Genomic DNA, 23,020 nt, shown 5'->3' with positions numbered 1-23,020 from the left:
TCACTGACCGATTCCTCTTTCCATGTCCTCAAACTTGCCTCCTGAAACTCTGACAGTGTTCCAAATCTGTCCCGAATTAGTCAGGTCACCTCATTCTAACCCGAAGTCAGCTACAAGTACCGACTTGTCTGTCACCCAAGTGTCACCCACACTGCAGTCATGAGCCACCGTAGGCTGCCTCCTGCATTTCAGAGCTTTGAGAGACTGCACACAAGAGGCTTGTCCAGGGCTTATGGCATGGGGGAAAAAGGTTCTTGGATCATCCAGGTCTGTAGTTACACATATCCACACTGTGAGAAGTAGGTATTAGATTTTGAAGTACCACCAGAAGGAGATGGAAATGAGAAAGACAGCTGCTCTAGAAATAAGGGGCAAAGCCTCAGAAAGGGTAGTGGTTGGACAGATGAAAGTGAACACAAGGATAATAGCAAGAACCAACTGGCCTCATAGCTGACCTCTGGGCACTGGGAACTTACTGGGTCATTTTGCAATTACCACACACTCTATCCAGGGGACCCAGAGCTGAGTCCCTTGGCCACGGTCTTACCAGTCTCCCTTCCTCCTCTGAACCTCATTTCTTACCCAGGAAACTTCCTGGAGGAAGCAACACCAAGACCCCCCCCCAATGCAATTCCATCCATTCACTCATTCTCCAGACCCCAAAGCCACAGGAAGTTAAATGCTTTCACTGTTTCAATGACAGTGGCCCCAAAGTAGAAGGTAAAGGGGTGCATTTCCAAGCATTCTGGAGAGGCTTATGGTCCTCTATGGGGAATTTTCTAGATCAGAGGCTAACTCTAACAATAACCCTATCCTCACCTTAAGAAAAGATAGCCTAGGATTACTCAGAGAGAGAGCTGGGGTGTTTTTTGGGGGGGGCACCATTTGTTCCCACCTCACCCCCATAGAAGAAGAAAGCAGATATTCTCCCCCTAGACCAACTGGGACACTCACTAAGAGAACCTCTCAATTGACTGAAGCTGGTTAATGTAATGAATAATACAGGAAATGGCTCCTGATCCATGAGTAAAACATTCTGAAGGTGAGAGACTGCCTGTCCCAAAGTCAATGAGGAAAGATGGCTGCAGGGAAGTCAACTGTGTTGCCACCTGATGTCCAGGCAATTATTGAAGTCTCATGATCAGATAAGGATCCCTAAAATATAGGGTCTGCCTACAGAACAACTTAACCCCAACACAGTCTGTGTGCAGATGTTGACTGGATCCTGGTAGTGTCATAAGTGATCAGGTGAAAGAGACGACCCACAGGAGTCAACACACCTTGAGGGGGATGGTCAGAAAGCCTGTGACTCCTGTGTCTCTATCCCCCTAATCAGACTGGGCAGACACACAGTGATGATGACAGACCACTAAAAGAGTAAAGAGGCTCCCCACGTGCCCCTTCCCCATTGCAGGATAGGCCTGGCTGGAGCAGCAGAAGCCCTTGAGTGGAACCTGAATGGAGAACTTCAGGTGTTTTCCACTACCTGTAGGTCATGACCTCAGAGACACTAAATAAGGCTATGGGCCTGACATGATTTCATCCAGGGTAAGGACTGGTGGATGAGAGTGTGTTGTTTGAAGAGAACTGGTTTTGTCTGCATTTGCACTTCAGAAAGTCAGTGGTTATGACTCATAGGCACCTGCTGTGCCTGACTCAATGTTGGGCTTGTGGAACACAGCAATGAATGCAGCCTTCAGGACTGAGCCCTTCAGGGATCCCTGAGATGATGACTTAAAGACACCCCTGCCCAGTGCCTGAAGTCTCAGAGACACACACACCTACATGACCTAGTCTCACATACTTCAGCTTTCTGGTTCGTCCTGCAAGATGTTCATGATGAGAGCCCTACTTAAAAGCACCTTCCACAGGCTCCTCCCTGAGCCCTTTACCCCCACCTCCCTCCTCAGTGTAAATAAAGATTTACTGAGTATTCAGGTCTTTGGCTGAGTGAAGAGGAGGGTAACTTGTCCCTTTGAGAGGTGTCTCAGTTCAGATTCAAGTGAGGGATATGGAGGAAGGGGGAAGTGGAGGAGGGACAGGCATGGAAACCGGTATCATACTCTTGAAACAAGGACTGTTGCAGAGGAATAAATCAGGATAATGGGAGAGACAGTGGAGAGCCCAGGACCTAAGATGTCACTGAGCAGGCAATATACAACTGGGTATGGAAGGCTGGGAAGGCTGAAGCATGACAGGAAAGTTGCAGGCCTGAATCACAGAGGTTGGAAGGATGCAGAATCAGAAGAGGGCAGTCCCTACTGTTGAGTGAGCCTGGCTCTTTTGCTAGCAGCAGCATGGTCTGAGCTGGGCTCTACAGTCTGAAGCTAGTAGATATGTTGGCTCCAACTTAGTGCTGTGGTCACTTTCTCCTAAAATACCCATTAGCAAAAAAAATTTGTAATGTGCCATTTTCTATCTGCAAGATACATGTTCTCCCATTGATAAGCTACCAACATCCGCTTTATAAAATATTAGCACCGGCTTCAGTAGGTCCCAGCGTATTTTGCTTGTTTTGAACAGTTAATCTCTCAGAGAACTGTGATGTCTCGACCTGCATCATCAGGTAAATGTCACCTTGTCCATGCATCCTGTTGTGACCACATTTCTCCAAGATAACTAAAAGGAAAGTTTGTAGGTTTTTTATTGGGAGATATTAGTTTGGGGTTAGGGGGTGGTTTGGTTTGGTTTGGTTTGGTTTGGTTTGGTTTGGTTTAGTTTGTGTGTATGTCCAGGAATTTTTCTGTCCAGCTGTAAATTTTGGCCTAGAGGAAAAAAAAAAAAAAAAAAGTCACAGAAAATGAAACAGAAGAGGCAGAGGGCAGAGACACAACTGTAGAAGGCTTGATGTGCAAACTCAAGGACCTGGCCCGTGGCTGACACCCATGAAGAGTTTGAAGTAAGTAAAGGATCAGCTTGGCTTGAAAAAACAAATGCACTTTCAACAGCAACATAGGAGATACATGGGCATATAAAATCTTAGCTCGGCTCTTCCCTCTGGGGGCCTATGCTATGCTGTGGCCCATTGATTTAGCCCTGAAGAGGAACAAATGGGTCTAGCTTCTGCTCAAACCAGCTGTTGTCCAAACATCTGGCCAGTGGGCTCCCCCAGCAATAGCAACCTAACCACCTCAAACCGGTTTCCCTGCAGGACCATAGTGAGTGGAAATGAAATGACCAGAAGGAGGTGCTAAAGAATGGGTTATGATACAGCTCGGGCTAGAAGAGGAAGACACCCAGTCTCCTTGCTTTGTGCAGATAGGCTCCATCATCCCTGCCCTCAGGCTCTGAGCTCAGACGGGAGCACAGTAGAAAGGGGGCATTTTTTTTATCCCAACATTTGGAATTCAGAATATGAACTGGAGTTCCCAGAAAAGAAGCTACCCATCCATTACAGATCCACAAGACTGACTGCTTAGACCTCTGTGGTTACAGCACTGCAGCATGGCAGATTCAGAGCCAAATTATCTTGGGCTATCTTTAGATCCCTTAACAATCATTCATATCTTCCTCTGTCTCTGACTTAACTTCCTTATGACTGACACATAAGCCCTTTTGAAGTACAGTGACAAACCACCAGTTCCTACCAAACAAAAATTAAGGACACTATCAGCTCGCATCTGGAAGCAACAAGAGATTTGCTGCAACTCACCTGATGTCCCCACTGACCTCATAGCAAATTTTCTGTCCCTCTGACTTTACAACCTTTCCACCCCATCTTCCACAATGACCCCTAAGTCCCACTCTCTACCCCACAATGATCTCTAAGCTTTAGGTGTAAGAGTTATGTTGTACATGTGTCTGTTAAGACTGGGATTTTTTTTTTTTCTTAATAGGGTTTCTCACTGGCCTGGAGCTTGGTAAATAGGCTATGATGACTGGTCAGGGCATCCCAGGGGTCCCTGGGACTTAACCACCTCCCCAGTTCTGGGATCATAAGCAATCACCACCACACTCAGCTCTTTTTAAGTGGGTTTTAGGGACCCCACAGGAGCTATCCCCTCGGCTTCATCTTGGAGTAGATTTTACTTACCAAATTCGTAAATCAACAAATGGTCACATTTCAGGTGGATGCCAGTGTTCCTGAACTAACACTGTGGCTCTGCACTGCTGAAAGGCTGTGCAAAACAAAATGACACACCAGGGCTCGGCATAAGTGAGAGATCTGAAGACTGGCTGCTGCTCTGGAAAATCACTGCCACAGTGAAGCTGCCTTTGCTGACACATTTTTCATAAGCAATCTGTGATTCGGGGAAGTAGAACCAGAAACAGTCTCCAAGGTCCAGAGGGAAGGGGCATTAGCAGACACTGCACACAGCAGTTTCTGTTTCTGACAGTAAGTTAATGCTAACTATGCTTTTCTAGGAAGAATTGATGTGGAAACACTGCTATCTTCAGGGTGGGGAGGGAGGTATGCAGTGAGAGGGACAGGTTCCTAGGACAAACTCTGAGCATCTCTCACCAGAGACCAAGAGAAGGCACAAAGGACTTCTTGTCTGTTTGAGAATTGGAGAGATCATGGATTATTTTTTTGCCTTTTATGTGATGTTTTATAGTATGTTTATAATTTTTCCCAAAACATACTAAGTAGGTTGTTCCATTCATTCAATAGGTTCTGAAAACCTCTACATAAAATATGAGTGTCAATCCATATTTTTGCTACTGCGTGAAATATAAAAGTACAAATATTGACCTTTTGCCCCATGAAACAATCGCTAAGAATGAGGCCTCTCGGGCTCAACCAGTTTTTCCATTGCTTTATATTTAAGCTTCAGTTAACACTGGGGTTCTGTAGTGGAGGATAAAGGGAACTGGGGGTTGTCAGGAAAAAGGATAAAAGGGCATCAACGTGGGGGTAGGGGTGGGGAGACTTGGAACTTGCAGAGCTAGAGGAATTGTTAAAGAGACATCAGTTACCTTCTGAGAGGGTTGGGATACAGGGCAAGAGAAGCCATGCCCCACCCCCCGGAAGAAGGGTACAACTTGGCTCTTCCTGCTGACCCTTCAGTCTTCAACTCTCATCTGTTCTGCCTAGTGAGAGCCTGACCCACACAGCCAGACACATATACCAGCAGGACAGCTTTCCTGAGACCCCTCAGGACAACTGTACAGAAAAAGGCACCCTCAGACTCTAGGTGGGGTAGTGGAGAGGACTCCCTACTGCTGTATGCAGAATAAGTTAAGCATGTTGTGGGGGCAGCTTATGCCACAGGTCAAGGCAAAAATATAAAATGTCCAATGGTGACATGTTGGGAGCTGACTTAAGCAGAAAGCGGCTAGATCAACTTTGCAGCCATCTGGAACCATATACCCTGATGAAAGACTTGGTTGTCAAAAGCCTATAACAGCTGAAGCACACTCTGATAAATATCTTGTTTATCCCACATAGCTTGTTTTGCTGTTTAGTGACCTCAGCTGTATGGTGCACATGGTAAAATGTTTTCACCTGTGGTCTCCTACTTGTGTATATAAATACCTCAGAATTCCCTTCAATAAGAGAGACTTGAGAAAATAGAAGAGACTGAATCACACCCTGTCTTGTCTCCATTCTTCTCGTCTCTTGCCCCAAGAGCCACACTCTCTCTTGATCAGAGCACTTAGCCCCAAAAGCGTTGAGGCAAAGCATTGAGGCCGAGTGTGGGCCTCAACAGTGACATCACCAGGTGATGGTGACATAAGTGCCTCGGAACACAATATAAAAACCCATCACGGTTAGGTGGTAGAACCTGGAACTTTTAGGGTTTTTTTTTTTATCTGTAATATTGTCTTTTCAAATTTCCTATGAAGTTTACTACCTCTGCCCTTCTTCCTCAGGAAGAGCAGACCTGACTGTCCACCACAGTCCATGTCCACTGTCCACCAGTCCCTCATCCCTACAGATGGTCAGCCTGCATCACAATGTCATCCATCCATGACAGCCTCCTCCTCAGACTGGCCACATGCAAACCCTCCTGGAAGCTTCTCAACAGCCTCCCACAGCCTGCTCTCGCCACATGCTCCTCAGAAGCAGGACCTCCCAATAATGCGCTCACCGCCCCCCAACACCTTGCTCCATCCCAGCTGGCCTCACTCTTTTGACGATTATTGTTCTTATTGTTTGTAGCAAAAACAACAGCTAGTGACAGACTGCGTGATTAGCTCCCTCCCCGTAGGCCCTGGGACAGACTTCTTTGAACTGTTTCTGAATGGCATTCTCCTGGGGACAACTTTTATTTGTGTTTATTCCCCTGCTACTCCATCCATCTGCTTTCTGGTGTTGGTGTTGTGTTAACACGGTTCCAATAGCAGCGCCCCTTATGAGGAAGTGACTTTCCTCACCCTGGCCCTCGTTCACTTCAGTCTTCACACTTTCACTCACTACTCCTGGTCTCAGTCACTTCCTCCTGATGCTCGATCACCAGACCCATAGTGGCTCCTCTAACAACTACTGTGGCAACACCAGCATTTGGCTTTTTCCTCCATACTGGTGATGGCTGCTTGGCTCCCAGCTGCCCATGCCCCCGAGCTGTGATAGATCTAATTGTGGAATGATATCACCATTATCTTTCAACCTACTCTGACTACTACCTAATAAGTATTTATATACTAACTAATAACATATGTAATGTGCTAATAATAGTTATCATTTACTATGTTGTAACGCTAAGGATTGTAAAGGCATTATTTCCTTTCATTCTCAAAACATCTCTAACAGGAAGGTGTGTGTATCTCAGTGTAAATAGGACCAAACTGAGGCTTCAGGATTTTTTTCCACCTAAGGCAAAGTGAGGGCTTAATAGTGGCTTGGTTTGAATCTGGGGTTGTTTTACTCTGTGAGCTTGGTTTGGAAGAGCTTTCTTTTGTTTTCATGTGATGTGGTAGGTTTGCTTTAGTTTGATTGATTCGGGGTCTCACAGTAGCCCTGTCTTGCCTGGAACTCACCATGTAGACCAGCCTGGCCTAGAACTCCTGGACTCCTACCTTGCCCCTTGAGTGCTGGATTTCAGGCATGGGCCCTACACCAGGCTCACAATGAGGTTCGCACTGGATTCTGCCTATTCCAAAATCTAGGCTCCCCCTTGACAACAGCCTTTCTGAAGCAGTCTGTGGAGTCTACCATCTGTCTCCAACCAGGTCTTGTCCCACCTTCCTTCAAGAATGAAGTAGGCAGACAGGAAAGAGCACAAACTGGGGGTACTTTATTGTAATGTTAAAAGTTGAAACAGGTGTCCAGGCTAGGTCTGAGGAGTGTTAGAACTCTGTGAACTGGCACACCTCAAAGGCTGGAGGCCTTCAGGTGTCAATAAAGAGCAGAGTTTTGCAGAGCAAGCCTGTAGATCAGCAGTGGGAATAACAGAAGCAGCAAATCTTGTCTCCAGCTGGTCTCGAAGAAGGCTGGAGCGGAAGGTCTCTGGAACAATGGGTCTCCAAAGCTGGCGTCACAGGTCTCTCAAGTGGCAGATCTAAAAGTTTGGAGCTGCCAGGCTCAGAAGCCAAGTTTCAGAAAGTACAAACAGCTGCAGAAGAAACCCCCTTGGGGAGCCCACCAGGGGAGGGGAGCCTTGAAGGGTGAGACAAGCCAAGTTGCATCACCTGCAGCTGCTCAGGTCCCAGAATCCAGCAAGTTTCCTGTCTAAGGCAGAAACCTTAGACCCAAGGACCTTTTTCTCTGTGCCCCTGGTGATTCTGGAAGGCACGCTTCCTTCTCCACTGAGCAAGCCAGCAAAAAGCAGGAACATCTGGAGCCCAGCTGCAGGCCAGGGCCAGGGAGCAAGCTTTGAAGTCTTCCTTCTGTTCCTCCTTGGTGGGCTCCTACAGCAGCCCTGGCTCTGCAGCTCTGGAAGTGAGGATTCATAGAGGTGCCAGGGTGCCAGCTGGGCCTAACTTGCTGAATGAGGGTGTGCAAATAAGGTGAAAAAGGTAGCACCGATCAGGGAAAATTTGTCCAACCTGGGAAGAGAGGGCATGCAACATGAGCAGCCAAGAGCTGCCAAAAGTTCACAATGAGGTCCACAGGTCTTTTGTCTCTGCAGGGGCAGGGAAACTGTATGAAGGTTCTGTCTGTTTCTGGTTGCTATGGTGACCTTGGCAGTTTGCCTACTGCTTCCCAGCTGCTGGGTTCACTAGGGGATTTCACTCAGCAGGTGCTTTTTGTTTCTTGAGGCTTTTTGTTTCATTTTGCAGCTAGCATGACTGTACTAATACAGGCCCCTTGGCCCTCCCCACTTCAGAAAGTTCTGAGTGTGAGGTCAGGGGAACTGACATAAGACTTCTGCTAAGCTAGTAAGGACCCTGTGCTAGGAGAGAATAACACAAGCACCTGAATCAATGATCAGGATGACAAGATAACACATTAGAGGTCAACCTAGGCTACATGGTGAATTTCAGGCTAGCCAGGGATATAGAATGAAAGCCTGCCTCAAAAAGCACCCCCAAATCCACAAACCCCAAAATGTCAATTCAGGGGTCTAAATTTTTAAATATCTAAAAATGTGTTTTGCCTATACATATATTCGTGAGCTACTATTGTGGGTTCTGAGAACCAAACCTGGGTCCTCTGCAAGAGCAGCCAGTGCTCTTAACTGGCAAGCCACCTCTTCAGGTTCAATTTAGAGGCATTTAATAAACTCGGCATTCTATAACCATTACCATGATTTGATATCAGCTCAGTTTAATCCCTTTAGCAACCTGATGCCCATTGACAGTCCTTCCTCTGACCTCCGACATCCACTAACACACTTTTGTCTCTGCATTTGTCCACCCTGGGAATTGCATATACACGAAAGCCACTCAATAATCTTTAATGACTGACTGCTTCACTTGCTTTCAGTTGACCTCTGCGGCACACATCAGTACTCAGTTCTTTTTATGACTAGCACTCCATCGGGTGTGTACCACAGTATGGTGATACGTACAGCAGCTGATGATGCTACATTTAAAAAAATTACAAATCATGCTGTTCGCAACATGAGTGTTCACACAGTTTTTGTAATAAAAACAACTTTTAATTCATTCATTCATGGATATAACAAGACGTGGATCGTCTCCTTCTTGTACACAGAAAGCAAATTGTGTGGCTTTCCACACCATTCACCTTCTTTGTGTAGTAGCGTGCTGACTGGCTTTGTGTCAACTTGACGCAAGCTAGAGTCATCAGAGGGAGGCGCCTCAGTTGAGGACATGCTCCCATGAGATCCAGCTGTAAGGCATTTTCTCAATTAGTGATCAGTGGGGGAGGGCCCAGTCCATTGTAGGTGGTGCCATTGCTGGGCTGTGGTCCTTGGTTCTATAAGCAAGCCACGGGGAGCACATACACACACACACACACACACACACACACACACACACACCACGCACACAAAATAAATATGTGAGAAAAGAAAATTGTAATGACGGGTAGATGACAATGAGTCCATCTTAGCTTCTTAATTCTCTTCCCAGAGGGGACAGTGCATGGAGCAGGTGGAGGTCAGAATGAACCTTCCTCTAGAGCAGCAGTTCTCAACTCTCCTAACACTGCCACCTCCAATACATTCAACACAATTCCTGTGTTGTGCTGACCCCCAACCATAGAGTTATGTCATCACTACTTCATAACTGTAATTTTGTACTGTTATGAATCACAATGTAAATATTTGATATTCAGGATATCTGATATGCGACCCCAAAGGAGTCAAAAGGTTCTTTACAAAGGTTAAGAACCGATGCTGTAGATAATTCATGAGGAAATCAGTAACAGCCTTTATACAAAAACGGAGAATGGGAATCAGTGTGCTGCTCTCCCTCCACGTTGGGTCTAGACAATGCATCATGGGGAAATTCCTTGAGCTTCATTCTAGCATACCAAGAGGCTACCGCTGGGATGTCTTTTGTAAGGAGTGAGGCAGAGTGACCCACGGGAGACCGTGAGCATGTGGAGCTGTAGGTTTGAAGAGGGAGGAGAGCTGTCACTAAGAGGAAGCATCATGTGAGGCCCTCCCCACCCGAGAGTCCAAAATGAGCCTGCAGGCAGGAGAAGGTCCTACTGATGGCTGGTGCTTGTTTTCCTCTGGAAAACAAGATGGACGCAGGAGCCCACAGTCTCCCCACCGCTCCACCTTCTGGACACAGAAAGGAGTTGAGCTCCAGGAAGTCTGAAAAGGCACTGCCATGGTGTGGGCACTGAGGGAACTCCATGACATATCCCTGCCATGCCCAGGGGCTCCCAGGTTCCTCTTTGCTCCCAGTTCATCTACCACACCTTCAAGAAGAGCTCCACGGCAAGCTTCTTCCCCACCCCCTCTCCCGACTCGCCTCCCCAAGTTTTGTCCCCTCCCCCATCTCTGCCTATGATGGTTTGGACTGCCTGGCTTTAAAACAAGGGTTTTAGATATATATCAGACTGACCTTGAGCTCACTATATAATCTACAATGGCTTCACACTTGTAGGAGTCCTCCTGCCTCCACCTTTTGAGTGCTAGGGCTACAGGAATGTACCATCACACTAGACTCAAGATGCTTTTTTAAGGTAAGTGCATATTATTTTGAGAAGAGCCGCGATTCATCTAGCCAGCTGCTAACTCCTTTTCCTGCTTTATTTTTTTTTTCACCAAAAGTAATTAATATTTCCACTGAAGTACTTAGATATTTACATCTTTAAGGAATGATGCTTTTATTTCAATGATGTGGATCCCCGAAATGAAGATGCTGGATGCCAGGCACATGTATATTTAATTTATATCACTTTCCAAAACAGTAATAACAGTTCACGCTTCCATTAGCAGTCAATGAGGAGCAGCCTTTCCTGGCATCTCTAACATCATATAAAAAGCCTGAGTGACTCAAAGGCGATAATGGAGTTTGAAAGCCCCATTTCCAGGCTGAGGGTGAGGAATAGCTGGGGAGGGCTTTTGAAAGATGGGGAAGGCCTGGACAGGTAAGGATATCTGGACCCTGAGAAAGGTAAACTGGGGCAAGTCTGACAACTGCTGGTGAGATACTACTCAACATGGGTGGACTGGGAAAGTGGATGTCAGGCAGGGAGGAGGCAGACATACACTCAAAGGTGAAGAGACGCTTTGCTGGACATAGGCCAGAAGGATGGGGTCTTGACTGGAGACTAGGATGATGGGGCTTGGCTCTTGGGAGGACACAAGACTAGCAGTGATGGTGGCATTCCTAAAGAATACACCAGTATCCTCTGACCTTGGGCTTTTTCTATGGACCTAGTACAGGTTGTGCGCAGGGACAGTCTTAGTAGGACCAAATAAATAAATATTTTAGACCACAGAATTTGTAATTTAGGGGTGTGGGAGCTATAGTCAGTGGTAGAAGAATTGCCTATCAGTCAACACACAGAGGGAAAATGTAGAACCTAGTGAGATGTCTTCTAGCCAGTGGAGATACATCCCTAAAGGGGATATTGAGAACACAACCCCTTCCTCTTCTTTCCTACAACTAGGCCATGAGGCAAATTTATATTCACATGAGGCAAATTGTTCCACACATGTTCCCATTACTGTGCACTGCCTGTAGGGTTAACCTACCATGTTAAGTCTTCAACGCTGTGAACAAAAATAAACTTTCTTCTTCAGTTTATCGTTTCACATCTTTTGTTATAGTAACAGAAAGCTAATACAAGTACCTACTTACAGGTTAGATATGATCCCATGTCATTCAAAAATATTGAAAATATCCTTTAAGATGAAGAGATGAGATGGTCATAACTTTAATTCTAGCATTTGAGAGGCAGAGACAGACAGATCTCTGAATTTGACCAGAGGCTAGCCTGGTCTACAGAACTAGTTCCCGGAGATCCAGTTCTACATAGAGAAATCCTGTCTCAAACAAACGAAAGATAAACCATGTTCATGGGTTTCAAGGATCAACATTCTCTACAAGTTGCTCTACAAAATCAAAGTAATGCCAATCAAATTCCAAAAGTTTTATTGTGAAATTTATTGTGGAACATTTCACAATCAAGTATATTTTTAAATATTTATTTACTTGAGAGAGGGTATTTGTTCAGTTTTTCTTTTATTTTGTTTTGAGACAGGATCTTCTTAAGTAACCTTGGCTAGCCAGGAACTCATAGAGATCTGCCCGCTGTTAGCTCCAGAGTGCTAGGATTAAAGGTCTGTGGCACCGTGCCTGATTTATTCATTTTTATATTATGTATATTGGCGGTTTGCTTTGCATGTACGTAAGTGTACCACATGCATGCCGTGCCCATGGAGGAGGCATTTTCTTAATCAATGATTGATGTGGAAGGGCCCAGCCCACAGGGTTGGATGCTGCCATCCCTGGGTTGGTGGTCCAAGTTCTGATTAAGCTGTGGGAAGCAAGCCAGTAAGCCCCACTCCTCCATGGCCTCTGCATCAGCTCCTGCCTCCAGCTTCCTGCCCTGTTACTCAAAAACTCATCCTGCCCTGACTCTCTTCAATGATGGACTACGATGTGGAAGTATAAGCCAAATAAACCTTTTTCTCCACAATTTGGTGGCGGTGTTTCATCATAGAAACCGTAGCCCTAACTAGGACTGTACACTAATGAGATGCCCAGTGGCCCAAGACAAGGTGGCACTGGTCATCAGAAAGCCCTGGGTGTTCATGATTAACACTTTCATCCTCACATGCCAACCTCCAGAGCTGAAGGCAAATTTGGTCAGTGGCTCGGGATGTAATCAATCACACTTCCTAATGAAGCTTCCACAAATAACCTAAAAGGATCAGGCTCTGTGATCCCAACACTCAGACGTGAGAAGGAAGAGGACCAGGAATTCAAAACATGCTTCAACAGAAAGCAAAGTCAAAGACTTCTGGGACCACTTGAGGGACTGTACAAATAAAATAAAATGAATACGAGGGCTCAGATAGCCTTTATAATATATAAAGGTTCCTTGAATGTAAAGTGCCCAGAGGAGGCAGGAGAGTCCTTTCCTCCTCACATGCCTGGTCTTTGGCATCTTGTCCATCTGGCTGTTGACCTGCTTCCTCCATTAGATCCCTAATGAACCAAGTACACAAATGGTGTCTGGCTGGCTCTTTGAGCAACTCTGGAAAAATTAATCAAACTCTATACCTATTATAGTGTTTCTCTCTTTTAAAGATTTAAGATTATTTTTAAATTAGATGTATATGTGTGTATTGGAGAATATAAAATGTGCAATTGCATGCACGTGGCTGCAGTGTCCAGAAGAGGGCACCAGAGAGATCCCTCGGATCTGGAGTTCAGGCCATTCTGAGCTGCCCCACATGGATACTGGGGACCCAGTTTCAGTCCCCTGCTGAGCTAACTCTCCAACCCTGTTTCTCTTTTTCTAATTATATTACATTTATTCATTTCTGTGTGCACATGCATGTGTGCACACATGTATGGGCACACATGCCACAAGCATGTATGTGGAAGTCAGAGACAACTTACAGGATTCAGTTTTCCCCTTCCACCATGTAGGTCCTAAGGATTATTCAGGTCAGCCGGCTTAACACCAAATGTTTTTACCCACTGAGTCGACTCGTCTCAGAAAAATGTTAGTGGTTGTTTTTTGTTTATTTGGTTAGTTGGTCTTTGGGGTTTTTTGTTTTGTTTTGTTATTTTGTTTGTTTGTATTTTGGTTTTTTGCAACAAGGTTTCTCTGTATAGCCCTGGCTGTCCTGGAACTTACCCTGTAGACCAGGCTGGCCTCAAAATCAGGGATCCACCTGCCTCTGCCTCCCCCAAGTACTAGGGTTAAAGACATGTGCCTCAATATTTGTTTTTAAGACTGGGTGTTTTGTGTTGCAATTTTTAAAGTTTAGGTATAGTCTATAATCTGTTTGGATATTCTTGATATTTAATTAAAACATTTACGAGAAAGGGATGAAGAAGAAAGAGTGACATTAAATCCTGAAGCAGCCGAGGAAAGCATTGTTGAGCTGGCCTGGGGTCAGAAGAGTTCATTTCCTCCAAGAACTTCTCCTGTCCCACCTTGGTGGACATCCTGCAACTGAGCCTTTAGTAACCCACACTACACGTAATTCTTCTGGAGATGAGGCCACAGTAGGTATAGTAGCACCTTGTACAAATGCAAGTGCTGTAGGACACAGACACCGTGGGAAGTGGCGCTGGCGTTCTTGACAGTTTCAGATATCCATGGCAGAGGACAGATAATACACCCCAAATCAGTCCCACTCCAACCCCCAACCTGGGAGACCACCCAGTTTATAGAAACAGTTGCCACTGTTCCAGCCTCCCATGTGTAAGGGTAACTAGTGCTACTTAGGCAGCGGCAAGGAAAGAATAGAGCCTGACAACAGGAAGGGGGAGCAGGGCCACTCCTTCTACCCAGCCTTTGGGTGTAGTCCTGGGCCATCTGCAGGGAAGGAGTCGCTGCAAGTCCCCAGCTCCAGCCCTCTCCTGGGAACCTAGACGATGCTCAAAGGCCAACTTGAAATCTTTTGAACTAATGAAAGAAGTCAGTCTACACCTGACCACACCCAATTCCACCTTTGCCTTCTGCCCCCACAAAATTTCCAGTGTAAATGGCCCTTCGCTTCTCAATTTTAAACTAAATCCCCAAGGCAACCAAAAGTTTCGCTACTCATTTTATTTCACTTTGTTTTGTTTTGTTTTGTTTTGTTTTGTTTTGTTTTAACTCTCCCCACCACCACTATACAGCCCTCCCTCCCCCACCTTACTTTTTCATTAAGACTGTGTCTCAGTATGCAGCCCTGACCGGCCTCCTGAGGAACTGAGCACCTCCTTCCGCCACCAGGCCCTACACCCTGAAAAAACTCCCCCTTGCCCTCCAAGAGCCTAGCTGATTGTCTTCATCTTCTAACCCCAGAAAGAGGAGGGCGGGATGGGACTGGATTCCACTTGTCTTTACAAAAATTTTCCCTTCCTTGACTTGCTTATAATAGATGTACCTCGGATGAAGTAGGGGTGACTGCTGAGAACTAAATGATGACTCGACTCTTACATTCCCTGAATAGCTAATTCTATAACAGCCTACACCTCTTAATCTTTGGCTCCCAACCCTGGTACTGGTGCCGTTGCTCTTTCCACAAGGCTCAGAAAATCAACTTTCTTCCTACTCCCCGCCACGTTCCTTCCCCCGCCCCCTCCTCGCCACGCCCACCTCCTACCCAACCTCAGCTTCCCTACCTGTAACCTGCTCTCTGTCCACAAGAGGGCGATCATTCCACACCCCAAAGTATCAACAACTGGGTGTGGGCAGCATATCGGAGTACTTTTCCAGAGCCACTGAATAGTTATGCTGTTATGCTGAACAGCGAGGGGTTGGGAGCGGCCGGGGACCCTCTGGCTGTCGAACAAGGTGGTAAGACTAGAATACTGCTGGAGAAGAAAGGTTTTTAAGAAATACAGCTACTGCTGTTTACTAGCCCCCACCCAGAGCAAGGGAAGACCACTAAATGTCTTAAAGTTGAGTGGAGAAAGGGTGGGGGATAAAAAGAGAAAATAGCTATGGTCTCCACATGAAGTCCAGATCTTTTCCCCTCGGGTCTTGGCCAGGATGCTGGCCAGCCTGAGTCAGGCCTTCCCAGGAGGAATAAATAGCAGCAAATGCTGACTCCATGACACCCGGACACATCACACACAGCTTTCCCCACACCTACGACTTAACTGCTAATGTACACAGTAGGCAGTAACTCAGTTGGCCATCTACTCTGATAGAGATTGAGGGCTCAACTGGGTTCCAAGGGAGTAGCCCCATGAGTCATTCTGCAGGGACAGGCTGGGTCAATATTGACAGAAAGGCCTGAAGCCACATTTGGTATGTTTAAGGACCCCAACCCTGCCCTGTTTATGAGAACCTCGTGAGTCACATGTTCATGGAGCTGTCAGCTCCTTGGCTTACCACCAAACAAAAAAGGACCCTATACACGATACTCCTAAAGTCTCCTCCACCTCCAACTGGAACACAGGCAGCTACAGAAACCTCAGTCATCCTGTGTCCCTGCTCAGATGTGCCTCTCCCCACCCCTCCCTCATATAGCACACAAACACAGTGAAAAGTTGGATTGCCCAACGTCAGGGCCCATCTAGTACTCCCTGATACACCACACCCAGACCAAAGTGTGCCTTCCAGGAGACTGCTGGGACTACTGCAACACTGCTTCTAGGGGCCCCTTTCTACTGGAGATTACTTGATTGAGCCTTTGTTTAAAGTGGCTTTGCCTAGAGGGGGCGCCTCTTTTAATACATAGATTCCTGGTGAGCTAGCAGACCTTGTCTGGGTCGGTCAGTGAGCTACTACTCTCAGAGATTCAGCCGCAAGCCAGGAAGAACTGGACGCCAGAGCACAAGAGTAGGCAAAACAAAAGCAAAATATTTATTGTATAATTACCCACCACTGGATTTGGCTGAGATAGGCCCCCAGAAGGTATCTCTGCCTTCCCATTTTATTTCAGAGCTTCATTGTAGATCAAAGCCAAGGCCCCCAGAAAGGCGACATACTCCTGGAAGTTTACTTCCTGATCCTTGTTACGGTCCAGATCCTCCATCAGCCTTGCAATTTCAGCATCCTGCAGCTTCTAATGATTAAAAGGAGAAGTCCACACTCAATGGCGGCCAGCACCCTAGACTCTTTTCCCCTTCCCTGCAAGCCCTCTCTCATACAAGTAGCTCTGCTCATTGTGACCAAAGATGGGACTTCAGCTTGAGTTTACATTGATTTACTCTCCTCAGCCCCTGCTCCTCCCTCACGGGATACGACAGGATGGAAGCATACAGGCATCCCTCCACAGGAAGTAAGATCAGGAACTGATTAAATGTCACTCAGATAAGTGGTGGGCGGGGAACCCGGACAGGGACTACTCACAGAGCCAATGGTGAGCTCCTTCTGGATCAGCTCCTTCAGCTCCTTCTTGCTCAGGGTGTGCTTGTCACCTTCCTTGCCAGAGTACTTGTGGAAGATGGCCACGAGAAGGCCAATGGCCTGATCCAGAGGGCATGCCATGACTGATCACTGGGCTAGAAGAAGCTGTTTGACAGAGGGGCTAGTCAGTGCTGCTGATAGCAGAGAGTTCTCTCACCATCCTCTGAGCCGGGTGACTACCTGCCTGAAGCAGCCAGCCTCAAGCCAACACAGGTGGCAGCCAAGGCAACTGAGGTGAGGGATATACCGACAGAAGGGGCTTTGGGGTGTGTGAACGCTGTCCTCCAGGGCTTCCAAGAGAACTGGGGCATATGACTGAGCAAGGAAAAGAATGGAGGCTGCCCCTGGGCACCTCCTAACAGGGCCACACACTGGGACGACAATGACACACCCAAGGCAAACCCTCCTGCACCCCAAAAGAACAGACTCAGGTTGCCGCCCCATAGGGATGCCTTAGCCTCGAGGGTTTGCCTGGTACAGCCCAGCTGATCATGGCTCTCCCTGCCTCCCCAGGCTCTGAAAACTTGGATCCCAATGCATTCCACCCACGGAGCCTGCAGAGGCTGACTGGGGTAGGAAGTGGCTTAATCCCTAGCCCAGGAGCCGACAGACCCTAGAGGCATCCCCCAGCTAGAGCTCACCGCACGGTCGACAGCGAAGCACCAAACGAGTGGTCCAGGGGATGGACTGTGTCGCAGTCTGGCTGGCCTTATAGTGGCCAACATCCGTGTGGCCCGCCCAGGGAGGGAGTGCTGGCACGCCCCAACCCCACCCAGCGCCTGAGGCAAGGCAAACACACCTCCCTGCCCCCTCGACTTTCCACGCCCCTGTTGCCTGGACTGTCCAGGATTTGGAGCGGGATGAGGGAGCCTGGTGGACCCTGACGGGCCCAGAGGAGACCAGTGCAAGCCGGAGACATCGAGTTTTCTCTAATTCCGTGTTTAGTTTGCCCTTCTGACACGTGACTCGTAACTCTGGCTGTGTGCTGAACCTTCTGCCAGCCAGAGAACTTAAAAGTTAACATCAGTGTGATGCGGCTGGAAACCACACTGATGCTGTTGCCCTCTAGTGGCAAGGTCAACTCCAAGTGACGGAGGGGCAGCAGTTAGTCTACCAGATCCTCTAAGATAGCGGTTCTTAACCTTTCTGATGCTGCAGTTAGTCTACCAGATCCTCTAAGATAGCGGTTCTTAACCTTTCTGATTCTGCGACCCTTTAATACAGTTCTTTATGTTGTGGTGATCCCCCAACCATAAAATTATTTTCGTTGCTACTTCATAACTATAATTTTGCTACTGTTATGAATCACAGTGTAAATACCTGTATTTTCAGATGGTCTTAGGCGATTCCTGTGAAAAGGGTCTCAACCCACAGGGTGAGAACCATTGGTCTAAATCTTGATGATATAGCTAAATAGGTTGATCCCAAGACGTAGAATTTAGAGCTAACCTATATAAGACCCTTGTCTCAAAAAGGGGGCGGTGGAGGAGGAACACAGTCTTCCCCAACAACATAAATTTCCTAACATCACTGGCTTCCTCCCACTCACTGCCTGGAATTTCATCCTTAGAGCAGCTTATGTATTGATGTGCACACAGGGGAGCCAAGCCCAGCGAGCATTCCTAGTTACTCATCTCAAGTGAAAAGTTTTAAACATTTTCTTCTGGGGGGTGGGGGGGGAGAATCTTGAGAAGAGGAAGTTGGTGGGGGATGGGGAGGGATTAGCATCCTGAAGTCACTCTTCAGTGAGTAATGGGAAGGGTGCTCCTGGAAGGGTGGAGAGGAGACGGGCTAAGACTCCCTTCTTTACTAGGGCTCCTGGGGTGGTCTCCCACAGGCTGTTCCCAAGTCAGACCGCACCATCCCTGCGCCAGCAGCACAGCCCATCCCTCTGACCTCCTGGCTCTCACAGTGCTTTTCTCTGTTGTCTTTGCTGCATCTTTGCTGTCTGGGCAGCTTTGTTATTTTACAAGAGTGCAGAACAAAGTCAGAACACTTCCAACAATGTCCAGGATAAAGGACAGCCAGTGGAGTGGGGTGAGAGGCCAGTTCCTGTACCCACAGACCACCTGTGAGTGGCCCAAGGCTGAGTGGGACGAAATGTCTGTCTGTTCTCCTCTGCTTCAGCCAAGCGAGACAAACCACCCTAAAACCAGCACATGCAATGGATACGGCTTTATTTCTCTGCTAGAAGACTCCATCTGAGAGAAAGAGAAGGGCAGGGGGCATAGGAGACTGCAGAGACCACAGAAGTCAGGACAAGGAGCTGCCGGTGAGGGTAGAGAGGATCCTGGTCACTTGTTGTCCTCTAGGAAGAAATCATTGTAGGCCATGCACAGCGTGGTCAGGAACACGGAGTACTCCTTGAAGTCAATCTCCTGGTCGCTGTTTTTGTCCAGGCTCTTCATCAAATTGTCAATGCTGCTCTCCTGCATCTTCTGCAAGGGCCCAAGGGATGGAGACCTGCTCAGCAGCTCAGCCCCAACCCACAGCTTTACCACAGGACCCGACACCTAACAGGGGTCAATGACCTGCGTGCTGACTCCAAATGAATTACAGTAGGAAGGCTAGTTCTAGCCTTCACTCCTGGGACATCTTCCCATCCAAAGAAATAATAATCTATAATTCATACCAGTACCTACTGAAAACAGCTTGAGGCCTGGCCATGTGGCCCTGAGCATCGTCCTGAGTTAAATCCTAGACTTAGCCTACCTGATTGTAAGACCAAGCTGGGAAAGGATCCAGACATCACTACTCTCTGTAAAATCAGTATATTGGAGCTGAGAAACCAGCACACCCCCTGCCCCAAGACCTGGCCTGGCACTAGATGCCTTCCCAGTTTGGTTCCTGCATCCTGGCTCTGCTAGGAGGTTAAAGGCAGAGCCTTAGGGTAAAACAAGAAAATGCAAATGTGCACACCCTGCTTTCCCTCCATTGCAATCAGTTCTAGATCTCCCTTGGATTCAGGATGTTAATACTCATACTGGTAGAAACTGCTTCTCTGTAACATGATCCTGGTCCCCAGACTGGGCTCCTCCCCTGGGGCTCTGGCACCAGGTGAGTCAGAGGTCCCCCCTCTATCTTCATTAGCTCCAGGATAGCAAAAGCAGTTTCTAGGGTTGACTATGTATGTGCCAGGCCACATGTGGTGACACTCAGGAAGCAGAGGCAAGTGGATCTCTGTGAGCTGGAGGCTGGCCTGGTAAGGAACTACAGAGTGAGTTCCAGGACAGCTAAGTCTACACAGAGAAAACCTGTCTCAAAAAAGAAAAGAGAAGAAAATGTATGTGCTATGGTAAACTTCATGTGCCTTGGAGAGAGGACACAGAGAGGCCTAGGAAGAGTGGCAATGGCTTCGCCACTGACCATGGCATACTCCAGGAAATTTCTCTCCAGGGGGACACTAGGATTTAGGACTTCATTGTAAAAATAAGCAAGAGGTTGGTGCAGAGGCCTAGAATTCCAGCTCAGTCCCAATGGACAAGGTCTCTGATGTTTCCAAGGCTCAGTTATTCTATCACATAGACCCTCACATCAGCCCCTCACCACTCTTGTCATAGCCATCCAATCAGAATCAAAGTTCCCTCCTTCTCAACCCATGTTCACAAATCAGCCTATTAGTCTATTTGTCAGCATCACTTAGGACCTTGACTCTGCCAGGCATGGGGGAGAACCAAGAAGGATCCCTACCCTCCAGATATACACAGCCAAACATGGCACCCCACATCCCTCAAACCCTCAAGATCCCTAACACAGGCTATCATCAAAGTATCCTTTATCCAATTCCTTAGCCTCCCATGGGCAGTAGTCTGCCCCCAGACTCACCTCCTTTCCAGCACAGAGGTCTAGAGACTTGGTAGCCAGGGATGCCCAACTCTTCCCCTGTCTCTGGCCCTTCAGCAATCCTGACACTTCCTTAAACTATAGTACCCTGAGAGTTGATGGGTATCTCCCAGAAGGAGTGGGATAAGGAAGAATGTCCACCTACCTCTACAAGGCTCAGCTCTGTCTTGATCAACTCCTTCAGTTCTTTCCTACTCAGGGTCAACTTGCTACCCTCTCTCCCTGAATATTTATGGAAAGTGGTGACCATGGTGGTCAGTGCCTTCTCAAGAGGAGTCTCCATAACGATGTGTACTCTGGAGTAGGAGAGAGGACAGTCACAGCACTGGAGAAGCTAAGCTTGCTCCTCACCAATCATGTATACCCAAAGACCCTCCTGCAAACCACCATTGACAGGGTCCACAGTGAGACCAACAAGAAAAAATGTGTGTGTGTGTGTGTGTGTGTGTGTGTGTGTGTGTGTGTGTGTAAAATGAGAGCCATGGCAAACACTAGAACAGCTAAAGTTGTAAGTCCAGCCCCCAAAAGAGGTGCAGCTTCCCTGATCAAGACATGCCGACAAAGAGGTCCAGATGCAAAGAGAGGACAGGATAGCCTCTTCAAAAGAGCTGGTAGAACAGAAGAAGGGTCAGGATTTTCCTCTTCCCTGCACAGTTCCAGCCACAGTCCCCACCTAGTCACCCTCCCTTTTCCTGAGTCACCTCGCTCTAGTGTCTCACCATAAAGGGAGTCAAAAAAAGAAGTCCAAGGGTCAGAGGGGCTGGGGCTGAAGCTGGGAGACAAGGTCTCAGCAGGAAGTAGGAGGTGACTGGACTTGCTCAGTGACCTCCAGTCTGGTGCCCCTAGATCTGTACCCAAACACTGGCAGGGGCAGGAGATGAAGGGCAGGGCTATCAACATGGCCAGGACCTTCTAAGACCTAGTTCTAGAAGTTGGGTTTGATTGATGGCCTCAATTCTGTCAGCATAGCCACTCCACCAAAAGAGCAGGCAGCTGAAGCTTGTGGGACTCAAGACTCAAAAACCATTTCCCCTTAAAGAGGAAGGAAACCATGGCCACAGAACTGGAGGCGTCTGGAGATCCTGTAGAGAACCCCGGGCTGTCAGCTTCCCTCACCCCACAGAGACTCAGCCAGGACCACAGCTCAAGGTAAGGAAGGAAGTCTGAGCATCTGCAGAAACATCTAGCTGGTTCCTCTCTCTCTCTCTCTCTCTCTCTCTCTCTCTCTCTCTCTCTCTCTCTCTCTCTCTCTCTCCCTCTCTGAGACAGTGTCTCACAATGTATTAAGATAGCTGGCCTCAAGCCCACGATCCTGCCTCATCTTTCCTGCTGCCAGGGCTGGATTCTCAGGGAATCCTTACAGTCACAATTCCAAGTACTCTGTTCTCTCCTCCCTGCACACGATCCCACTTGCAAGGCCAGGCCTTCCTTGTGGAGGATTCCATGTCTTGTCACACTCTTCTCACCCAGACTGGCCCAGCAGAAGTGAAAGAGATCATCTGAAGGAAGAACTCACCAAGGAAGAAGTGAAACTGGAGAATCTATTCTGCAGCCACGGCCTCCCCGACAGTACCTTTATTCCCTTGTCCCCAATCCCCAGGAGATGAGGATGGGTGGAGCCAATGAGAAGGGGTCAGGAATATGAAGACTTCCAGACAAGGCTGACGTGAACCTTCACTGGAAATTTTGACTTGCTGTTTACAAACAGAGCTAGATATGGCACATGAAGTTACCCATGACACGTATTTTCAATAACAGAAACCATTTTTTCTACGAAGCCTCACCATCTGGTGAATAGGCAGAGAAAGGGAAAGTCACCAGAAAAGAAACAGGAAAGGTGTGGACCAAACACGGGATAACTCCCCATACCCTAGGATAAACTCCACACTGAAACCCTCCATCTTTGAATCCATTCCAAAAGCAGAAAGGATGCCTCTTGGGATGGGGTCAGTGAAGGAAGGTCTTTTCTGCCAAGGATATGGCTAAAGTCACTAGCTAACATAAAGTAAAAGATGGAAAATAATTGTTAGAGACTCCTGGCTTGGAGGACTGAGAATCCAGGGTTGGAGAAGGTTCTGGACTGGAAAGGGGACTGAGAGTATGGACTGGGGAGGAGACTCAGGTTTAAGCTATGGTCATTGGCACAGAGGTCAAGGCAAGTTGCCTGTATTCTGCAAACACTCACACTGCATCTAAGAACAGAATTGGGTTAGGGGCATGGCACTCATCTTGGCTGAAGTCCCACGCTAGCCTGCCTGTTTCCGCTCTGCTGCCCCCTTTGTCATCCCACCACAACTATTACACTAGTGATACATCTGGGACTTGTCTCTAAGCAACAGG

General features: G+C 47.5%; 2 protein-coding genes across 3 annotated transcripts; both read right to left on the bottom strand.

Annotated features, from left to right (window-relative positions):
• Positions 1–16,268: 16,268 nt before the first annotated feature.
• S100a6 (S100 calcium binding protein A6) lies at positions 16,269–17,636 on the bottom strand. Its single transcript, XM_034499423.2, has 3 exons — positions 17,479–17,636; positions 16,781–16,942; positions 16,269–16,493 (listed from the first exon to the last, which is right to left on the bottom strand). Exons 2-3 carry the CDS (start codon positions 16,916–16,918, stop codon positions 16,362–16,364), a joined length of 270 nt encoding a protein of 89 aa, XP_034355314.1. The 5' UTR covers positions 16,919–16,942; positions 17,479–17,636; the 3' UTR covers positions 16,269–16,361.
• Positions 17,637–18,997: 1,361 nt separating this feature from the next.
• S100a5 (S100 calcium binding protein A5) lies at positions 18,998–22,355 on the bottom strand. Of its 2 annotated transcripts, none has more exons than XM_034500972.2 (3): positions 22,197–22,355; positions 20,826–20,976; positions 18,998–19,275 (listed from the first exon to the last, which is right to left on the bottom strand). In XM_034500972.2, exons 2-3 carry the CDS (start codon positions 20,961–20,963, stop codon positions 19,132–19,134), a joined length of 282 nt encoding a protein of 93 aa, XP_034356863.1. In that variant the 5' UTR covers positions 20,964–20,976; positions 22,197–22,355; the 3' UTR covers positions 18,998–19,131. The 2 variants fall into 2 exon arrangements, with proteins under 2 accessions (XP_034356863.1, XP_076788939.1); XM_076932824.1 differs by lacking the exon at positions 22,197–22,355 and adding an exon at positions 22,042–22,182.
• Between the last annotated feature and the right edge of the window lie 665 nt (positions 22,356–23,020).

Source organism: Arvicanthis niloticus, chromosome 4 (assembly GCF_011762505.2).
Source record: "Arvicanthis niloticus isolate mArvNil1 chromosome 4, mArvNil1.pat.X, whole genome shotgun sequence".
NCBI classification, from domain to species: domain Eukaryota; kingdom Metazoa; phylum Chordata; class Mammalia; order Rodentia; family Muridae; genus Arvicanthis; species Arvicanthis niloticus.
Note: the sequence above shows the minus strand (reverse complement) of the source record. Positions and strands in the feature narration are given on the sequence as shown.

Bases quoted from the DNA above. Each gene is read 5' to 3' on its own strand.
- S100a6 (XM_034499423.2), bottom strand. From the start codon at position 16,918: ATGGCATGCCCTCTGGATCAGGCCATTGGCCTTCTCGTGGCCATCTTC. The intron at 16,494-16,780 runs GTGAGTAGTCCC...TTTAATCATTAG, and splicing joins AGGAGCTCACCATTGGCTCT to AAGCTGCAGGATGCTGAAAT.
- S100a5 (XM_034500972.2), bottom strand. From the start codon at position 20,963: ATGGAGACTCCTCTTGAGAAGGCACTGACCACCATGGTCACCACTTTC. The intron at 19,276-20,825 runs GTAGGTGGACAT...GGGCCCTTGCAG, and splicing joins CAGAGCTGAGCCTTGTAGAG to AAGATGCAGGAGAGCAGCAT.